The sequence below is a fragment of the Meles meles genome, chromosome X (genome assembly GCF_922984935.1).
Source record: "Meles meles chromosome X, mMelMel3.1 paternal haplotype, whole genome shotgun sequence".
Taxonomy (NCBI): Eukaryota; Metazoa; Chordata; class Mammalia; order Carnivora; family Mustelidae; genus Meles; species Meles meles.
Window position 1 is genome coordinate 89,375,287 of NC_060087.1, and position 19,917 is coordinate 89,395,203.

Below are 19,917 nucleotides of genomic sequence, written 5' to 3' on the forward strand. Positions count from 1 at the left end.
ACTCGAATCCTGGTCATTAACAACTAAATTTTATGCTTCTTCTCCTATGCTTTACAGTCTCCTAATAATTAGAAAGAGCTACCTAAAACACTAATAAACTGATACACACTGCAAAGTTACTGGTGTTCTAATACTATCTCTTCTCTACAGCTACCTAGAAAATGCATTGAGTAAAGCTCCTGGATTGATCAACTTCTGTGAAGAACGAGAAGTAGAAAGAGCTTTTCAACAAAACACAGCTCACTGGTAACACAGAGTTCCAGGATCAGATTTAACAACTATCATTAAGATGGCAGTAAAAGCCATTCACGAGTCTGTTCCCTTTGCAAATTTTAAATCCTCTTCCTCCTCTTTTCAGCCTTTTATGGCAAAGAAACATTAACTACTCACCTTCACCTGGCATCCCACCTTCTCAAAAGACTTTATGAGTCGGTTGTTATGATACATCATCATTCCAAACTGGTTATTATTCTTGCAAGAGAACCCAAAAGTTATTTTCACCTGCTTATTCTGAGAAGAAAATCATTAAGGAGACAAATGCCAGGGGATTTAGCAGACAACATTCTGTACTATGCTGTAGCAAAAACTATATAATACCATGGGACAGAAATTGGTATGACCTTTCTAGGGGACATTAAAAAATATGTAGCAGTAGTTTTAATCTGTGACCAAGTAATTCTCTTTCCAGGAATTTATCCTAGAGAAACAGTCAGGAAAGTCCATAAAGATTAATGAGTTAGAGATTTATCAATTAGTTATGACATAAAAACAAATAATTCAAATGTCTGACAATGAGGGAATGACCTAAAAAAATATTGGTATAGTCAGATGGTCTATTATGTACCTCTTAAAATTGTGTCCTTGAAAAATATTTGGGACCATTAGGAAATGTTCAGAACATAACAATGAGCATTATCTAAAAATATGTATATATAAATACATGCATAGAAAAGAGTGTAGGAAAATACATCAAAATACCATCAATGGTTTAAAATTCATTAACAATCACAAAACATTCCTTAACCCTTGCTAAGTTGCTCAGTTTGCTGTTGTTTAAGACAAGAGTCAGAACTAGTACAACACAAATCCACATGATTCCAGTTGACACTTGAGCAGCATGGGTTTGAACTACACAGATCTACCTGCTCATGGATGTTTTTCTTTTTTCTTTCTTTCTTTTTTTTTTTGCATGGATGTTTTTCAATATATACATCAGAAAAGTTTTTAGAGATTTGTGACAACTTTTAAAGACTCACAAACTGTGTAGCCCAGAAGTACCAAATAAAATAAGAAAAAGTTATTATTCTAAGAATGCAGTATTTAATATCATATAAAATGTATGTCAACTGTCTATGGTATCAGTTAAGGCCTCCAACCACCAGTAGGCTATCAGTAGTTAAGCTTTTGGGGAGTCAAAAGTTATACCAGACTTCGACTATGTAGGGGGTAGGTGCCCCTAACCACCCCTGCCTCCGCACTGTTCAAGAATCAACTGTATAAGGAATAAGGTAAGCCCTGCTAATCATACAAAACACAATGAAAGCAAAAGCACCAAGAACAAAAATCAGTTTTAGAGTTAAAAGGTCAATGAATCGTCCTGTTGCAATAGGTCTCATGGGAAGAAGTGAACAAGCTTGGACAGATGAAATAGAGCGAATTATGATACGTAAAAATGAATATGATGTGTTTTTAGCAAGCCCTATTTGATTTAAAAAGCAAGGTAAGAGAGGGAGAAAGACAAAGGGGGAGACAGAGAAACTGAAATTTTCATTAAAACAAATATAAAGAAACCTTCACATCCAGATGAGTTAAAAATTATTTGTTACTGACTCAAAAAATGATCTCCATTGTCCCCTCTACATAATAAGCTACTTGCATCAAATCCATGGAACGAATGTGTCAGGTATGATACAAAGGCATCATACAAGTGGTTATACAACACAGTAATGTTTGGCTCAGAAAATATGTTCTGGGCTCCAGAAGTTCCAATCAAACCTCAGATAAGACCCTATTCCAATGAAAAAGCAGGACAAACTCCCCAAAACAGACAAACCAAAACTCTTTACCATAAAATCAACATTTTTAGAGATATGACAAATTCTTCTGTTGCAGGCTTTTAAAATCCTAAATCATGGTGGGAGTACATTGGGGTAGGAGGTTCCCTACCCCAAATTAGTATAAGGAAAAAGGACAAGAAGACAAAAGAGGACTTTGATAACTAAGGAATAAATAAGTCAACATCAGTGATCTCATCCCTCAGTGACCTTGGGAGAAATTTTATCAGGAGTTTCATTTCACTCATGCCTATAGTGAATTCATTTAACCCAAATTCTAGTAAGGGAAGGTAGCTAGTCTAATAGGAAGGAGGGTTGAAGTACTTATCAAATGCACTGCTGTTAAAAAAAGAAAAAAATGGGGTGCCTGGGGGGCTCAATCCGTTAAGCCTCTGACTTGTGATTTCAGCCCAGGCCATGATCTCATGGGTTATAAGACTGAGCGTGCTTGGGGATTCCTACTCAGTAGGGAGTCTGCTTGAGATTCTCTCTCTCCCCCACCATCCATGTGTGCGTGTGTCTCTCTCTCTCAAATAAATAAATCTTTAAAAAATAAGAAGAAAACAAAAACAACCCCAAATTGGAATCATCTGGCGCCCCCCACCCCCAGCCCAAGACAAACCAAGACTTAGTTATGGTTCCAACCAATCCCAGGAGTATGACCTTTCAATAGTCAACCTGAAATTTCCTGATCAGCACTATGTACAGCTATTCCTTCTTTCACAAAAAGATGCCAACCTGGCCTAAAACAATCCTTTCTTTTCTTTTGCTACCAACTCTTTGCCCCACCCTATAAATACCTTTCATTTTGTACAGCTTCTGGGAACATCTCTTAATTGCTAGATGGGATACTGCCCTAATCACTAATCACTTAATAAAGCCAATTAGATCTTCAAATTTACTCAGGAGAATTTTGTTTTTGAGCAATGCATAAGAGTTGCTCTGATAGAAACCCACAAAAGAAAGAAGCTGGAGGCAGAAATGTGGTATCCCCTGAAACAGCAGTTAGAAAGCACTTCTTTGGGGCGCCTGGGTGGCTCAGTGGGTTAAAGCCTCTGCCTTCAGCTCGGGTCATGATCTCAGGGTCCTGGGATCGAGCCCCACGTTGGGCGCTCTGCTCGGCGGAGAGCCTGTTTCCCCCTCTCTCTCTGCCTGCCTCTCTGCCTACTTGTGATCTCTGTCAAATAAATAAAATATTAAAAAAAAAAAAGAAAGAAAGCACTTCTTTAAAACCGGCTCTCTGAAACCTAGGACACTCAGATCCTAGCCTACATACAGTGATATTACAACTAATTTACCTACACATGTAACAATGCTAGCTCTGGATTTGTTAACATGGACTTTTGTAGTAGAGAATTTATGTGCTCCCAAAACAGGAGAAAATCAATTGACCTAGGAGTAAGGACTTACACAGCTTTTTTAAAAGGGAACGACAATTTCTAATTTTTGGTCGGGGAAGGACAAAGCAAACTAGATAATGCCTTTGATAAAGCAAATCCAGTGTGAACATGTTTCTTGGGCCAGGAGCTGTGCGTAATTACTAGAAAATAAAGTATAAAAGCAACTCTTCACAACCACTTAGGAGTTCCCACCCTTTCAAAGGCTTTATTTTGCCCCAAAAGCCATCAACAGAGAGGGACCTCACTTCTATAGTACAACTTAAGATTTTTCTCAAGCGTCTGAAATCCATTCTCACTGCAATGGGGGTAGAAGTGAAAATCAGTAATTACTCCTTTGAGTGGCTGCCATTATGACAAGTACCAGGAAATCCATGTCAAACCTGCTGAAGGCTGACCTCACCTTAGAAAATCAGCTTTTAATTTCCACTCTCCTAACTTCCATCAATGTAAGTCTGGACTTGTTACAACAACAATCATACCATGCCCAAAAGATTAACAAGTTCTAGTCCATATTTGCTTATTTCAATCAATGTAATATGTAACAAAATTCCAGTACAAACCAAACAGCATAGATCATTCCTTACTGCAGAGGTTCTCAAACCTGGCTACTCATTAGAGTTAGACGACAATCTAAAAATAAATATTTCCCATTAAAAAAAGAGATTTCAGAATCTACTGAAACAGAAGCGCCAAAATTTCAGGATGCTGTATGATTTTAACAATTTCCAAGTGATTTCTGATGAAACTGATACATCGACTGGCTTTGAGAAATATTTTCAACAACAACAACAAAAGAAATACCTTCTCAAAGAATATACTGTAGGGACGCCTGGGTGGCTTAGCCAGTTAAGCATCCAGCTCTTGATTTCGCTTCAGGTCATGATCTCAGGATCATGAGATGGAGCCCCAAGTTGGGTTCCATGTGGAGCCTGCTTAAGGTTCTCTCTTTCCCTCTCCCTCTGCCCCTCCTCCCTGCTCTCTCTCCCTCTCTCTCTCTCTAAAAAAAAAATAGAACATACTGTAATAGGGTTTGTATTATAACACACATTTTTCAACTGGAAAAAAAAAGTTTTTTGTTTTCTTATGCCAACTTAGAAATCTAATCCTGGAATGAAGAGGTCAGCTTCATGTAGTTGTAAGGATACTGTGAAGGTAGGTTTATATAAATCATATCCTACATTGGCCAGGCTCTTGGCAATCATCTGGGTGGTCACCTTCTTTTGACGTAGAAAAATTTTCATTCGTGGCTTCATATACAGAATGCCACAAAATGCCTATGGAACAGTGAAGGGAAAATTATTATATGACATTGTCAGTTCTATTGACATCCTCATAGAACACTACTAGTGACTGAGATCTATTCCGGGCAAAGATCTGGCTTGGTTTCTATACCTTGTTATGTCAACTACTGCATGAAAGTGCTAGTGACTACAACAGCTCTAGTGGAGAAAGTGAAAAGGAATCCTAGCACAGGGCTAAAAGTTTGTCATCTTTATCTAACTAAAGTGAGACCTTGTTCTACAATATTTTCATGGTACAAGACATCTTACCTCTCATTGTTGAAGAAAAATCACTCTTACTCACCCGTAAAGAATACTCTGTTTCTGGCAGCTCATAGGTAACACCACCAGTCTCTTTTTCTTCTGTGCCAAAGTCTGATACCAGGATATCATATTGATCTGTATCAAAGTCCAACTCAGACTTTCCATCTTTATTTCTGGGTAAAAGAGACAAGTACCAATCTAACAAATACTGGCTCCAAAGGACAAAAATGCACTAGGAACCCAAGAGAAAAGAAACAATATGAGCCAAAACTCAGACACCTATTTCTTTCCCTGACTATCAGTGCAAAGGAACTATAAATTACTTGGTTTGAAGATCACACACTATTTAGAGGTATTCCCAGTCTAAACAAATTGACTATGTTTCATAGAAGTAGTGATGCCAGGTACAGAAGAAAAGGAGAAAAAAGGGGGAAGGTGGAAATATCTGATCTGATAAATGGATGTCAGCTACCCTCACAATGGGATCTTAAAATAGATCCCAACTTTCTGGGTATTGCTGGGTAGGTCATTCAGCAGCATCTTCTCCAACCGAATAAATAGAGGAATGAATCAAAACCTCTTCTGATTTCAGCAATGGTATAAGGACTAATGAAATATCAAGATTCCCCAGATCTAATCCTATTTCTTCGAGGGGAAAAAAAGGTTGCTATAGAAATAGCATATATCTGCTAGTCCTCTGGAATATCATTTATGGAATTATCATTTAACTATAAAAGTACTCATATTCCTTTCATAAGGGTCTTTCTTCTTCTCATAATCTTTTTGGGCCATTTAGCTTTGATCCACTCCAAGACCCTGCATTAGATCACAAACAACTGCCAGGGTAAGAAGGCAAGACCCATGTTTGTTCCTGGGAAAAATGCAAAACAAATGATGGACTACAGAGTAAACATATATATCAGTTCCCCAAGTTTGTTCCATGGAATCATAGTTCCCCCCAAATACTCTTAAATAAGAAATAAGTAATAAGGGTTGTATGAATAAAATTGAGAAACAATTCCTGGCCCTCAGGGCCACCTCAAGCTCTACCGATACCCACCCCCCTCCACACTCCAGGCTCCAAAGGCTCAGAGCTGTGGTGTTGAAAATGTAGCTCCTTCTTCAGGGCTGGACCAGAGCCGTTATGGTCTATATGAAGCCCATCTCACTATAATAGTATATTCTGAATTTTCCAGGATATTCCTGATTCTTGCTACCTCACTCCACTCCCACACATACTTTGCGGAGGTTTCCTGTCCTCCCTGTTCCTCACCATTCATCATTCAAGGAAAAGGAGTCTGGAGAAACTATTTTTTTTAACTGGGGAATACCACATTCTATATTGCTCTCTTAAACATTTTCAATGCAGATTGAAATAACATTAGCATATGAAAGCCTCTGAGAAGTCCTGCAATAAAGCAACATGGTAAATTTTGTTTAAGCCAGCTTTCCTCTGTTATTTGACCATGGAAACTTTTATTCACATAACACCTAATACCATATAACTTAAAAACAATGTACAAAGAAAAAATTCTGCCTAATATGTTTGAGTCACTGGAAACACCACAGGAAAATGATCCTTTATAATATAAATTATATTACTTGAGATTTTTCCCAGTAGGACACAGAAGGATCTAAATTACCTATGTGTAAAACAAAAAACAAAGAGTCATTTAAGAAAAAAATCTCCTTATGTTCTTCTTTTTAACTCGAAGTACTCTGTATAAACCAGCAAAGTTTTTATATAGTTTTACCCAGCTAAGAAATGAGGCAAAACACTTTACCTAAGGAGAAAAAAAATGAATATATCTGATACCCTGTTCTACTAAAGATACTGTTATCTCCTTTTTTATATAAAAGGTCTCTAGATTTTTGTGGACACTGTTAAAATGTATTTCACTTGACACAGATTAAACAAGTGATGACATATCCTAGAGTATTTCTAGACGGTTTTATTAGTTCTAAACGAATGATGTGAAGCCAGCCTCATTATAGTTCAAATTTATGTGCTTCAAAGATTTTCACACTTCTAATCTAGCTACTCTGAAAGCACAACTAAGAAGTCCTTATTTTAAAGATCATGTTGTGCTTTGTTATTCTAATCTGTCTTTCTCATACTTCATCTCCATTGTCAAATACGTAAAATAACTATCATTATCTTATCTCCATGAATATAAGATATTCCTAATGGATTCTGAAGATCTTAGAATAATGTCAAACTGTCTTGATTATTTGTGGCAACAGCCTCAGGATACACATGTCTCTATTTCTTCAAGCTCCACATTTTACCAGTAAGAACCACTTTCTCAAACGGGAGCTGTGGTTCCAAGGAAGTTAAGGAAAGCTATGAAATGAGACACAAATATGTATCAAATTTATCCACTCTGCTTTTCTTAAGAGATATCTGAAAATGTCCTTCATTGTACTACTTTTGCTTACTTGAATCTATTATCCTTGAGATACTATACCTGCGGATGTTCCAAATGAGAACACGAGTGCCTTTTTTGCCTGGGATGGCATCAAACTGGGAAAGCAGGTCATTTTCACTGTTGAAAATTGAATAGTTCAAGATGGCTTCTAGGCTGGGCAAGGAATCCTCAGTAATAATCATTTTTTGTAAAACCAAATGCAGTCAAAGAAAAATTAGTATCTTAAAAGGATGCTATCAATTAGTAAGATCTGCCTTTTGGGTTGTATGCTTAGACAAAATACAGACACACAGTAAGAAGCACGGGCATTATTGCTACAGAAGGAAGGGGAAAATGGAGAAAGGTTGCAGAGACAAAACACCAAAATCAGTTACCCCTGTAGACTACAGCTTCAAAGATACAGTGTAAACAAAGGCTATTTAAGAAACAGATCAAAGCCTGAATTTTTAGCCTCTTTGGAAGCAATGAGTTCAAACTTGGCTACTGTGCTGCTTCGGTCAAGACAACCTGTGGTTTAACAGAAACAACAGCTTGCCTTAGGTGTAGGGAAACAAGCCATTCTTCCATCAGATAAGCTGGTGAACAGTATGTATCTCAAAACAACGGACATTTCAATACAATAAAAAACACATCTAAGCTTCTGTCAATGGTACATTTATTTTTAAAAGTATTTCATACGGTGAAATTCCAGGTAAATTTAAGACCCTTGAATAACTCTTTAAATATGAAAACTTTTGATAGCTGGATTTGAGCTAAAGACAAGAGCTTTCTATCATAATAGTCATATCAGGCCCATTTTAACCAACATTCACCATTTCCAGAAAGGATATTGTTTTGCTGGTTGAATGGAACAATTGGTACAATAACTGCCTGGGCCTGGACACATTCCAGATAGGTCTGTGACAGGAGTCCAACAGTGAGAGTACCCCCATTCTTGGTGAAGACGAGAGCATCCTTTCCTAGCCGCATGGAGCCTGACTTGAAACCATTACCAAAGACCCCGATGGGACACTGGCTCTTCTTTATTACTTTATCTGTAAAGCCAAAGCTGCAATTAAACAAGAAAAAAAGAAATCAGAAAAAAAAAAAGAAACCAGAAAGGTAAAAAGCATCCTAAGACAGGCAGACAGGCAGACAGGCAGAATGGCTTACGAATAAAATGCACTTATAAAAAGTCACTCCTTCTTTTTTCCTTTTGGTACCTCTGGGCAAAACTATTAAGCGAAAACCATAGGAAATTACTATGATGTAATGGCCCGGATTCTCCTGTGTAACTGGTGTGTGTACACACAGTCATACTTGACGAATGTCAAGATGACCTCTTCTCACTAACAGGAAGAACTGGAAGAGGCGGTGGGCAGTTGCCTTTCTTATCTAGATACAATGGTTCTGACTGCTAATAGCGGAGTTAGGGTAGGGTGAAAAGGGTGGTTAGCTTAGAGTGTGCCCAAGTGCAGGTCACAAAAGGAACCGATAGCAGTGCTGGTCAGAAGTATGAGATCTAGATCACCCTCTAGAAATCTGAAAAGCCAGAGGCTATATATCTTAACAATTTCAACCCTCCACCCAAAGGATAACCCTTCCAATTCTTAACCTCTGCTCCATCTGCTGGGACAGTTCATTGGAATGTGGCCAAGGGATAAAAATAGGTAGGCCCGCCACTGAGTATCAGCAGGCAGCTGCAGAATGAGGTCTGTCTCGTTTTATTAGGGACTTACACTGTGTCATCTCAACAATGTTTGCAGCCAGATCCTTTCCCTTGTCTAGAGACCCCATTCAAACACACAGCAGAATAACAGAACCAAAAAAAAAAGAAAAGAAAAAATGAACAAAACGAAATCCAGAAAATAATGATTGACTTCCTCACAGTCTTCTCTCAACACAAATAAAACTAATTTTAAGGACTGCTTCTCTCCAAACAAAGTGTACAATGCCATACACTATTACTTGTTCAATAAATATTTACTGAGTCTCTACTATGTGCTGTGCATTGTACTCAGCACTGGAGACACAACTGTTAATAACAACAGAAAAGATGTGATTCTTGCCTTCATGGTTTACAACTTAGGGGAGAATTTCATGTATTACAGATTAGGTGCTTCTCCAATATCAATAAAACAGACAGTCTATCTGGCACAGCTGAGTGGCTTGGCCTCGGCTCTTTGGAGAAGGTCTGAGATGCCTGGTTTCTACTTCCTGAAGGCTGTGGATTGTGCTTACTCCCTAAGAAAAAGGGACCACCTTTAAATTTTCCATTAAAAGTGTTACACAATAAAACCATTATGTCCTTCTAGATACTTCCTAGGAGTTCTGTACATCCTAAATAAGTCTAACCACAGTAAAAGGTAATTTCTAGGGCAGCAGTTCCTTGGAAAATACCAAAAGATCATTGAGTTTCTGCCATCTATGGGCCTCAGTAACCTGGGAAATAAACTTATGGAAGCTGGTGAAATTCAGGCATTCCTAATCCTCTTGTGTAAGAAGTGCCTAAAAAAGATGGAGTCATTAGGAGGATTAAATTATATACTGTCTGAACAGTATATTTTAAATTATAAAGTAGCATTTAAACCTTAATTTTAAACTAACTCTAGAAGTCATTCTGAGAACTATCCTGGGCTTTTCTTTCCCTCTACTTCAGACCAAATGCTATATCTAAAATTCAGAGCTCCTCATAAACAGTAATCCCATAAATACAGAAATCCAATGAAAACAAAATTAAGAAGGAAAAGCCTACCATTAAATTCCTTTAAAGTCCACAATGAATTTTATTTAGCTTTTGGGGACAGTGTGAGGCAGCTAGTCTAAATGTCCAGTTGCCTTTCTCCACAAGAAATGAATCTATATGGTTATGTGGACTTAAACCATCTCTAGTGCCACACAAGCTTCAGTTTGGTGCTTAAGGGAAAGTGGTGAAAATAGGGAGAATCTATTCAGTCCCCTTAAGTTCCCAGCCATTCCTGACTCTCCTGCCATCTAACCCCACTTTTTCCCTTTATAAGAAGTATAAATCCTCCTGGTGTTACTTAGTTTGGAGAGACGTGGTGACTATATTAGGCTGATAAGACAGGTAATAGCTCAGGGTCAGAACCAGAAATGAAAAAGGGTAAGAAAAATAAGAAGGGGGGAGCCAGAAGCTCTGGATTTTGTTGTTGTTGTTGTTATGTTCCAGTTAACCTATCACATCCATGTGTTCTTTTATTCCATCTACATTCCCGTGTTAGGTATTCCATTTAACTGAAAACTGTGGAACGGATGCCAGATCCCAATCAAACAACTACTGAGTATAAAAGCCCTCACAATGAAGAACAGAATTGTATGGATGCATTTTATATAGTTTTCTGTAGTTCACTATTTTCCAGAGATCTCTTGGCTTCGACAGGTGGCTTCCCTAAGTTAAATCCTGTTCTATCCTTTCGTGTAAGAGACAGTAGTCTTTACACCCAGGGGGAGGAGGGCTGAATGCCAACTCTCTGAGTGGAATGTGCGGAGACAGCAGCTTGCTCCCGAGGTCCTTAAAATGTCAAGATTCTAGAATCTAAGGAGATCAATTTAAATTGGGAAATAGGAAGAATAGCATGAAAGGTTGGGAAATGTGGATAGGGTTACTATAAATTTTTTTGGTCAAGTAGAATTTCAATGGGCTTAGTCATTTTGCATAATTACCTCTATAATTATACAAAAGTAATACTTCCCTAACCAAATCCAGAAAAATGAACATACTTAATTTTCAACGCTACCGCTAAAGTTCAATTATTTATAATGAAATTGTGGTAACTGGAATCCATGGTCAGGAGTTAGGATTGGACTAAATGAACTTTTAAATAAATGGGACCTTCTAGCTCATTCAAATTTGTTTTAAGATATGACCATAAATAAAATCTGGTATATATACTATACATTAATCCAGGACTCATTAAAAATTCTCTAAAATTAATTTTGCAGCATGAATAACAATTGCCCAGCTCAAATTAGTGGGAAAGATACTTGGTATGATAATGCCAAAAAACACTACGGCTAAGTAAGTTTCTGCCTGGTTTGGCTATTTTGTTCTTTGGGGAGGGAACTAAATTACAAACAGATGATACTCATCCTTTGTATTTCAATTCAAATGCCCCGTCTTCAGGGGATCTTTTTTTTGACTCCCTAGACTAGGTTAGATCCCTCCACTATATACTCTCATAGAAAGTGTCTTCCTTCATAGCACTTACCACTAAATGAGATAACCTATTTAGTTGTATTACTAGTCAATTCTATTCTGTCCTTCTCACTAAACTGTCAGCCCCTTGAGAGCAGGGATCTCTATCTGGTTTACCACTTTATCTCCAGTGACTGTCACATAGGTGCTCAGTAAAAATTTCTTGAATGAATCTGGAACAAAAACTGTTGTGATTATTTTGAAACAATCCTCCTCCTTTCTCCTGCCTTATAACTATAAGCACCAACTTTCAAGGATGTAGTTCCACAGAACAAATGGAAGGCACTAAGATTGGCTGGGCCCACTATCAGACACCCATATCACTGGGATAAAGTGTGGTGGGAAGGATTTACTAAAGAAATAAATGATTTTAGGGGAAAAATGAATATATACCTAATTAGACATACCAATATTTTGGTTCCATCTAAAATTTTATTTTTTAATATAAAACACCAACGTGAAGAGCTAAAAATAATGCTATAAGTTAAAAGATAGGGCCAATTCTATACCTTCACCAACATACTGGCCACATCTCTATCTCACCTCTAGAAGATTTCCTCAAACAATTCTTCTAATTATGAGGGTCTGAGACACAAGGTACACAGACTGCTGAATGGTAAAACATCACAATTTCATTGGTTAATGCCCAAATTTCATTTCTTTTCTTTGATGGATCAAATGGATTTCCCTATAAACAGGGTTATAGAATTAGAATACCTTGAAAGAGAACTAACAACCAAATGAATTTTTTCCATTTTTATAGTTTGGAACCCTCTTCCTCCTCCACAGAACCCCTCTTCCATTGTTACTCATACTTCACACACTAGTTCAGGAAGCCACATGGAGAGAATTAACCTCATCTGCTAAAAAAAGAAGAGAGAAGGACTTGAGGAAGCACTCCTCTTTTATTGAGTGATATGTGAAGATAATCATGTACAAACTTACATTCTCAACTACAAACGTTTTTAAAGTAATTAAATGAACTGAGAGTGGCAAAAGAAATCCTATCACCAGCTTCAGCAGTTAGAAGAGAAAATTCCTGAATTTTGCCATCCTACTGCAAAAGATTTCAAAGATTATGTGTATGAATGCCTTTTATTTATCTTTCATGGGCCTGATTATACCCAGGCATATTCATGGTCCTAATGCACAAATCATCCCAACTGCAATACTTCTGATCTAAGAATGAGTTCAGGCTAATAAAATCTGGAGGTGGTCTCAGGCCAGTGAAGACCTTCAGGTCTTTACACTTGTTATTCTCTGCCTGAACTCTGAACCCCTTGCCCCATGCTCCTTTACATCTTTAAATTCTACTACTCACCCTCAGATAACTGTTTAAGTATCACTTCCTCTAAGAGGCTTTGACTGACTTCCTGGATCAGATTTAGTTCCCCTGCTGGTCTATCCCATTACATCCCATGCTTTTCCAGTGTGCTTACCATTTTTTATTATTACTGCTCACTGTCAGACTTGCCAACTAAATTGTAAGTTCTATAAGGGCAAGAAGAGTGTCTACTGCATCACCAGTGCCCTGACACATAATATATGCTCAATAAATATTTGCTGAATGAATAAAGGGAAAGGGAAATATTAAAGAAAATTATGAAGCCCTAGGTAGAGTTCGTGAACTCAAGACAAGAAAACAAGAATGAAGACATTTTTACCTGAGCATTCGGTGTAGTTTATGAGGTGTCATCCCACATCCATCATCAGTAAAGGTCAAACAAGATTTATTCTTGACCTCCTCAACATCTATAAAGACCGTTCTGGCAGATACATCTGGATCTACAGCATTATCTGCAAAAGGTAGAAATCTGTGTTTTTAGATCCCCTTTTCTCTTATTTCAGTAAAAACTCTAGTTCAGTGCCCCAAGACAAAGAAACTGGCCTTTATTCCCTTCATGTGGATGTCCCCAAAGGTGGGTGGGGAGCTTTGATGGTAGTGCACTTACTGGGTTATTGGGAACAATAGGTAATGATGGCAGATGGGGTTATAAAGCTGATTTCTAGATTTTATATAATGACTGAGCTGCAACCTGCCTTTCTCCCTTCACATTTCAGGGTCTGTGGGAAAAATAACTCCTCTACACAAAGCATTTTGCTCCATTTTCATCTTATTACTTCTTTCTGGTCTTTCAGCCACTTCACTGCTCACGAACACATACAGTAGAGGGGGGCTATGGAGAAGAGTTAAATCTGCAATTTTGGTGCACACTGCACACATCACAGTGCATCTATAAACATTTTCTTTTCTTTTTTTCTTTTACATCACCTCCTCTGTTAAAGAACACAGATATTATCACCATCCCTGTTTGTGGCCTAAGAGGCACTGAGTTAGCAGTTCAAACCGAAACATTTAATTGGTGGTCGTGGGGGGGTCCCAGTGAATGCTAATAAGCATGCTTACAGAGAGGGCAGGATTCTACCTAAGTACACTGTCATAGTCTTAAAGGTGACACCGTCCCCCCTCATTAAGTAAAGAAGGTGGAATCAAAGCAGAAAAAGAAAAAAACCTGTAGGTAAAGTTACATGATTCCTCCTGTGTTCCGTCTTTATAATGGGCTTCATCACTCTGAAGTCACCAGATAGAACCACATTCTAACATCCGGGCAAAGCTCACAACCATCCGGGGGCGCCAATGTCTAGTAGCCACATCTTTGTGCTCCAGACTCGAGGTCACCCAAGTGTCAGTCATGGACATACAGACTGCAACTGCCTCATCAGGACTTGTTGGCCCGAGTGAGAGGGCAGTTTGAATCACATGTCAGATGGGTTCCCTGAGTACTCCTGTCCCTACTAGCTCTTTAATCAAGACAGAGACCTTCCCTTCCACTCCCTTTCCCTTCCCTTGGCATCCTAGACTACCTTACTGATACCACATGGCTGGGCTGAGAGAGCACGAGGTGGGGTCCTGGCTGTGTACTTGTCCTGCAGCCACTGTTCAAATCAGGCATTTCTCCACTGGGAACACCCCTTACAAGCAAGAGAAATATTACTCACATTCAAAATATAATCCGCAGTTTCAGTTACAACTACTTGAATGTGTGGAATGTCCAGCAATGGAAATAAGACATGGATTGATTTCAAGGGCCATAGTGGTGCTGTCTGTGTCCATTGATAAAATCCTCACTGACTGTAAGCTAAACAAGTCTTAACAGCAGTAAACCGTTACCAAGAGCCCCAAAAGGGAGTTAAGAGGTCTGAGAGGGTCGATCTTTAAGGACTAGGTGGGGCCAAAGCCCTGTGTCACGTGGTAAATCAAGTGGGCCAACTTTTTTGGCAGGAATTATAAGTTTGACATGCAATAGAGGCTTTATCACAAATACAGTCTTTTACTTTGTGTGAGAGGCAGTTTTTTTTTTCCTCCAACTGACAGAAGGATTCAGCACTGTGAAGCTGCCTACATTGTTTCAAGAAACCACTTGGCAAGCAGGCCCTGAATTGTTTAAGGACTTATCAGTCACTCTTGCTGGCAGAAAGCTAGGGACATTGAGACTGATACCTTTACCTTCTCAATTCTGTTTTGAAAACTTTGAACACAGGAGGAAGTCCTTCTAACATTTTATGAACATTCCCAACTCAAGCACATCACACACGTCCATCGCAATTCTAAGTGTATGTAACAATGCAGTCAATGAATCAGTGCGCACCCCTCACAAAATCACTTTTCATTCTTTTTTGTTTACTGCAAATTTTGCCCAAATGTTACTAGATGCTTTTTTTTTAAAGGAAACATACCAGAGAGTTTTAACACAGGCACTCCTGGAGTTACAAGGTAGCTGCAAAGAAGCAGCTAGGCATTTTATCTCCTTGGCTAGAGGCTGCTAGAGTCCAGTGGGGGGAGGGGAGCACCTCAGTGGCCAGGGTCAGCTGGAGCAGCATGGAATGAGACAGCAGCCAGCAGCAGCGAGCCCAGCTTTACACTTATTTTCAGTTTGAAGTGGCTTTTCCCTTGGCCTCAACAAATGAAATTATAATAATATCAAGGTCAGCCTCCACAAATGAACATATAATAATAAGGCCCCAATCTGGCGGCTGGTTTTGATCCTCTCTATTGCTGCTTAACCTTCCAAAATTGTATCAACATGTAACACATGCTATCCCAGCCCACCGAGCCTACAAACAGGTAGGACAGGCAAAGAACCCTGGAGAACCCCTGTTCCTCTCCCCCTTGCCCACCTTTTGGGCCAGAGCTGCACTACCACATCCTGGGATGTCTTTATCTTCCTAACCTGGCCTACACAATCTAACGTGCTACCAGATCCCAAGGAGTCTTTTTTTTTTTTTAAGGATTTTATTTATTTGACAGAGAGAGAGAGACAGCGAGAGAGGGAACACAAGCAGGGGAAGCCAGAGAGGCAGAAGTAGGCTTTGCACTGAGCAGGGAGCCCAATGTGGGGCTCAATCCCAGGACCAAGAGCATGACCTGAGCAGAAGGCAGACACTTAAAGACTGAGCCACCCAGGCCCCCTACCAAGGAGTCTTCTCTCTCCTAAATCGGCCCACGCTACCTGGAGTGGGAAGACCCTATCTCTGCCTCCCCTTACTCCCTGCCCCCCTCACCCTGACTTAGGCAAGAACATGAGAAACCAGATCCCAGGGAATCTATCTTATCCCTTGGCCTGGTCCACCTAACCCCTGATCTTCTAAGAAAGCATTCTAACTGAATGAAGCCTCAGAGCTCATCAGAGCCTGAGCCGCAATGAGAAACTGTCCCATGACAGCCTCCCTGGACAAGCAGGACAGCAAGTGGGAGGCAGCTTTGAGGTAGCACTTTACAAGCCCCCCATCCTTTCCTGTTCCAGGAAGACAGCCTGTGTGGATTCCTGCAAGGCTGCCAGGGCCAAGCTGCTGCCCCAAAGACATCCTGCAGGTAACTAAAAGCATTCTTGTCTAAAATTACATCATCACCTTCCAACACAAGCCAATCTTTCCTCCTGTCTGTCCCTCACCCCACCCCCCCCCGTGCTAGCATTCAAATGACCAGAAGTTTGAAATTCAAAAATCATTTTTTATCCCTCACTCTCTCTTACCCTATGCATCCCTAAGCTCTCTCACATCCAGCTTTTTCTACTCCGTCACTTTCTTAGTTTACAGAATTTATTCCCTCTCATCTGGATTATCAATTAACCTCTGAACCAGTCTTTCAAAATCATGGCTGTCTCTTTTTTCCAATCCATCTTTTACACAGCTACAAGATTAACTCTCTTGAAGCCCAGCTCTGATCAGGACTTTTCCCCGCTCAGAAAACTTCAGACTAAAAGACCAAATAACTGGGCCTCCTAGTCACATCCTGGTCCCAGGCTGCCTTTCTAACCTCAAGACCTACTTGGTACTTGGGATTAAAAAGACCCATGCCTGAGCCCTAGACCTGCCACTTACTAAACATGTAATCTTGGAAAAGTCAGTTAAATTCCTTGAGCCTCCATATCTTGATCTGCAGGATGAGAATAATAATGACAATAGTAATATTAATTATAATAATGCTATACAATAATACCTCAAAGGGTAAAGTTAAAAATGTACTTGTGATGGCACTTTATAAACTCTCTAAGGACCTACAGTTGTAACTATTTTGTAAACTCCACACCCTAATGAAACTCTTCGACTCCACTCTTCATGCCTTTGTTCATGCAGTTGTTTCTTTTGCCTGGAATGCCCTCCCCTCCCCACACCCGCATCCACATGTCCCAATCCTTCAAATCTCAGCTCAAATGTCACCTCCTCTACAAAGCCTTTCCTAACCCTCCTCTTCCTGGTAAGCTGGAAGTCATCCCTCCTTCCTCTGAACTCCCACAGCACTCAATATGTAAATCTTTGCTGATATACCACTTTTCATTTTGCTGTTATACAAAGCATAAACCTTCTGTACGAGTTTTTTCTCCCCCCAACTAGAAAAGCGAGTCTATGTTGTTTTCATTTTTATTCCTACCATGGTGGGCTTGCCCACAGTGAACGCTCCATAAATACTCACTGAATGAATGATTCACTACAAAATTATTGTGTAAATGGAGGAGAAAAAAAAATCGAGGAAAAACCTAAAATGAAAACTGTGGGTTACCAGTTAACCCTTTGCTCTCCTTTTCTTCCTACTGTTAATATTACCACAAATAGCTGTGATTTGTTTTTAAAATCTGTGTTTCTCTATGCATGTGTGTAGGCATGTCTGTCTACATAAATAATACACACACTTGCACTCATAGGAGTCACCTTGGGCCCAGCTTAAGGCTTTAATGCTTGGGACAAAAATAATATAGTCAAAATTACAAACAGAGGACACTTCAAGTTGCCTCTAAAGTTTAGTATGCACAGTGCAGCTGTGAGGCAGTAACACAAAACTTCTCCCATTTCCCCCTAAGTAAATTGTTATTTTTCCCTCTTTTTTTTTTCTTTTTGGTGAGTTACCCATACAGAGGTCTGGTTCCACCCTGCAGAGTTTCTCTCAAAGGATGGTGCAAACCCTTAAAGATACAGTCCTTGTTCTCTAGGACTCAAAGTGTGTCGAAGTCACTTTTTTCTTTCTTGCACCTTCAAAAGAACAGTCATACACGATGTAAGCATTCTTGTAATAGTCAATCTAATCATCAAAGTTCTCTATCACCCTTCCCAATAACTCTTCTGACCCTCCTGCTGCCCGCTGACTTCGTGCTCCAGGCAACTCACACTGAATTGCTTCAGTCGGGGCTGGGGCTCATCTGGCGAGCTTGGAAACCACTCTTCAAGATTTTGTTTGCTGCTACCTCGTCCTGTAACCGTCTCTCCCTTCTTTCCATGTCCGAAACATTTACAATGTGCTCTCTGTGTTGCATTTTGTCCGGGAATGCCTTTCTTCTTTGCTTTCCACACAGTATTTAGCACACTACTGCAAAAGCTGGTGTACTTGGCTTCAAGGGATCAACTGAAAACGCTTTAAAAGCAAACATCGGTGGAGGGAGAGGTTAAGTGCTCAGTATTCATTCCAGCGGTGTGAGGGCGCTCGTGGACCACGGACCCAGCCCTCCGCGGTCGCAGGGAGCCAAATGCACTCGTGTCATCTCTTAAAAGATGTCCCATCATTCCCAGACTCTCTGGTCCCAAAAGTTAAGAACTCCGTTTTCCAGACCTTTCCTGAGGACCCTTCCGGGTCCTCCATAATGCCCCTCTGCTAACTTGGCGCCCTCCTTCGGTCGCCAGTCCCTGCGGAGCCCAGCTGCCTCGGGCCCCGATATTTTTATGCATCTCCTTTTGATTATTAACTCAGCTATCCTAAAGTGCCCAGAACATCACGATCCAGAGAGAAAAACCACATGGGCGTCCTAACTCTTCGGACACAACTTGTTTCCTCAGCTTTGTCCGCGGGACCTCATCCCCCTTGGCGGGAGAGCAGTCCCCCTCCTCCGCCTGCGGAGCCGGGGCCGGTCCCGACGCCCCCACCCCAGCCCCGGCCCGCCCGCGAGGCTCGGCGCATTCCTCTCGCGTCCGCGGCACCACGTTGGCACCACTGCCTTGGGCGATCGCAGCCAAGCCCGCCCTCGCCACTCACCTAGCAGCTCCGCGATGGCACTGAAGGGTCGCGTGTGGCTGCTGGAGTTGCTCTGGAGGTAGCGGGGGCTCATCTGGGGGCGAGAGAAGGTCCCGTCCCGCGTGAGGCCTCGGCCTGCCAGGCCCTCCCCGCGCGCCCCCCACAGCCCCGGAGCCCGCGCGCGCGTCCGCCCCCTCGGGCCCCCGACCTACCGTGCTTAGGCGGATCCCAAAGGCCTGTGGGCCGCCGCCGGGCCGAGCCAGCCCGCTGCCCGGCGTGCCAGGGCCAGCGGGGGCCCCTCGATACAGGAGCATTTTTTTGGCCGCCACGATACTCGCTTGCTGCCGCCGGACTCCTCGCCCGGCCGTCCCGGACTGGCCCTCGCTCGCTCTCCCTCGCAGCTGGCGGCGGCACTCCGGGGCTGGCCCTCCCTCGCTCCCACCCGCAGCTGGCGGGGGCGGGGCGCGCTCCAGCCACCTGTCCCGGGCGGGAGGGGTGAGGCCGGCAGAGCAGAGCGGCGGCCCCGCCCTGTCAGCACCTCTCCCGACCCACCGACTGCCTGCCCGGGCGGCCTCAGGGCCGTACAGAAATATGGCGACCTCCTGACAGCCGCTCCTTGATCCCCGCCCCTAATTAATTCTTGGTGTTTGCCATAGGCCAGGCCGCCGAGCGGGAAAGCGCGGGGGGGGGGCGGGGGGGGCGGGTGTGTGGGGAGGGGCGGGAATGAGGCTAGAGGAGGGAGAGGGTGTAGGGATTTCTGGAACGGAGTCTCAGTATGGCTGCATGACTAACGG

At 41.4% G+C, this 19,917-nt stretch overlaps 1 protein-coding gene across 3 annotated transcripts in view; it reads right to left on the reverse strand.

Annotated features, from left to right (window-relative positions):
* The window catches only part of MORC4 (MORC family CW-type zinc finger 4), a 52,345-nt gene extending 32,666 nt beyond the window's left edge, over positions 1-19,679 (reverse strand). For 2 of the 3 annotated variants that reach the window (XM_045996497.1, XM_045996498.1), the window contains exons 1-8: positions 19,336-19,679; positions 19,145-19,217; positions 13,287-13,419; positions 8,258-8,475; positions 7,467-7,614; positions 5,039-5,171; positions 4,600-4,728; positions 391-510 (exon numbers count right to left, since the gene is read on the reverse strand). In XM_045996497.1, coding sequence (XP_045852453.1) covers positions 391-510; positions 4,600-4,728; positions 5,039-5,171; positions 7,467-7,614; positions 8,258-8,475; positions 13,287-13,419; positions 19,145-19,217; positions 19,336-19,437 — 1,056 coding nt within the window. In that variant the 5' untranslated portion in view covers positions 19,438-19,679. The remainder of the gene's footprint in view (positions 1-390; positions 511-4,599; positions 4,729-5,038; positions 5,172-7,466; positions 7,615-8,257; positions 8,476-13,286; positions 13,420-19,144; positions 19,218-19,335) is intronic. The other variant, XM_045996499.1, reaches the window with a different exon arrangement.
* Between the last annotated feature and the right edge of the window lie 238 nt (positions 19,680-19,917).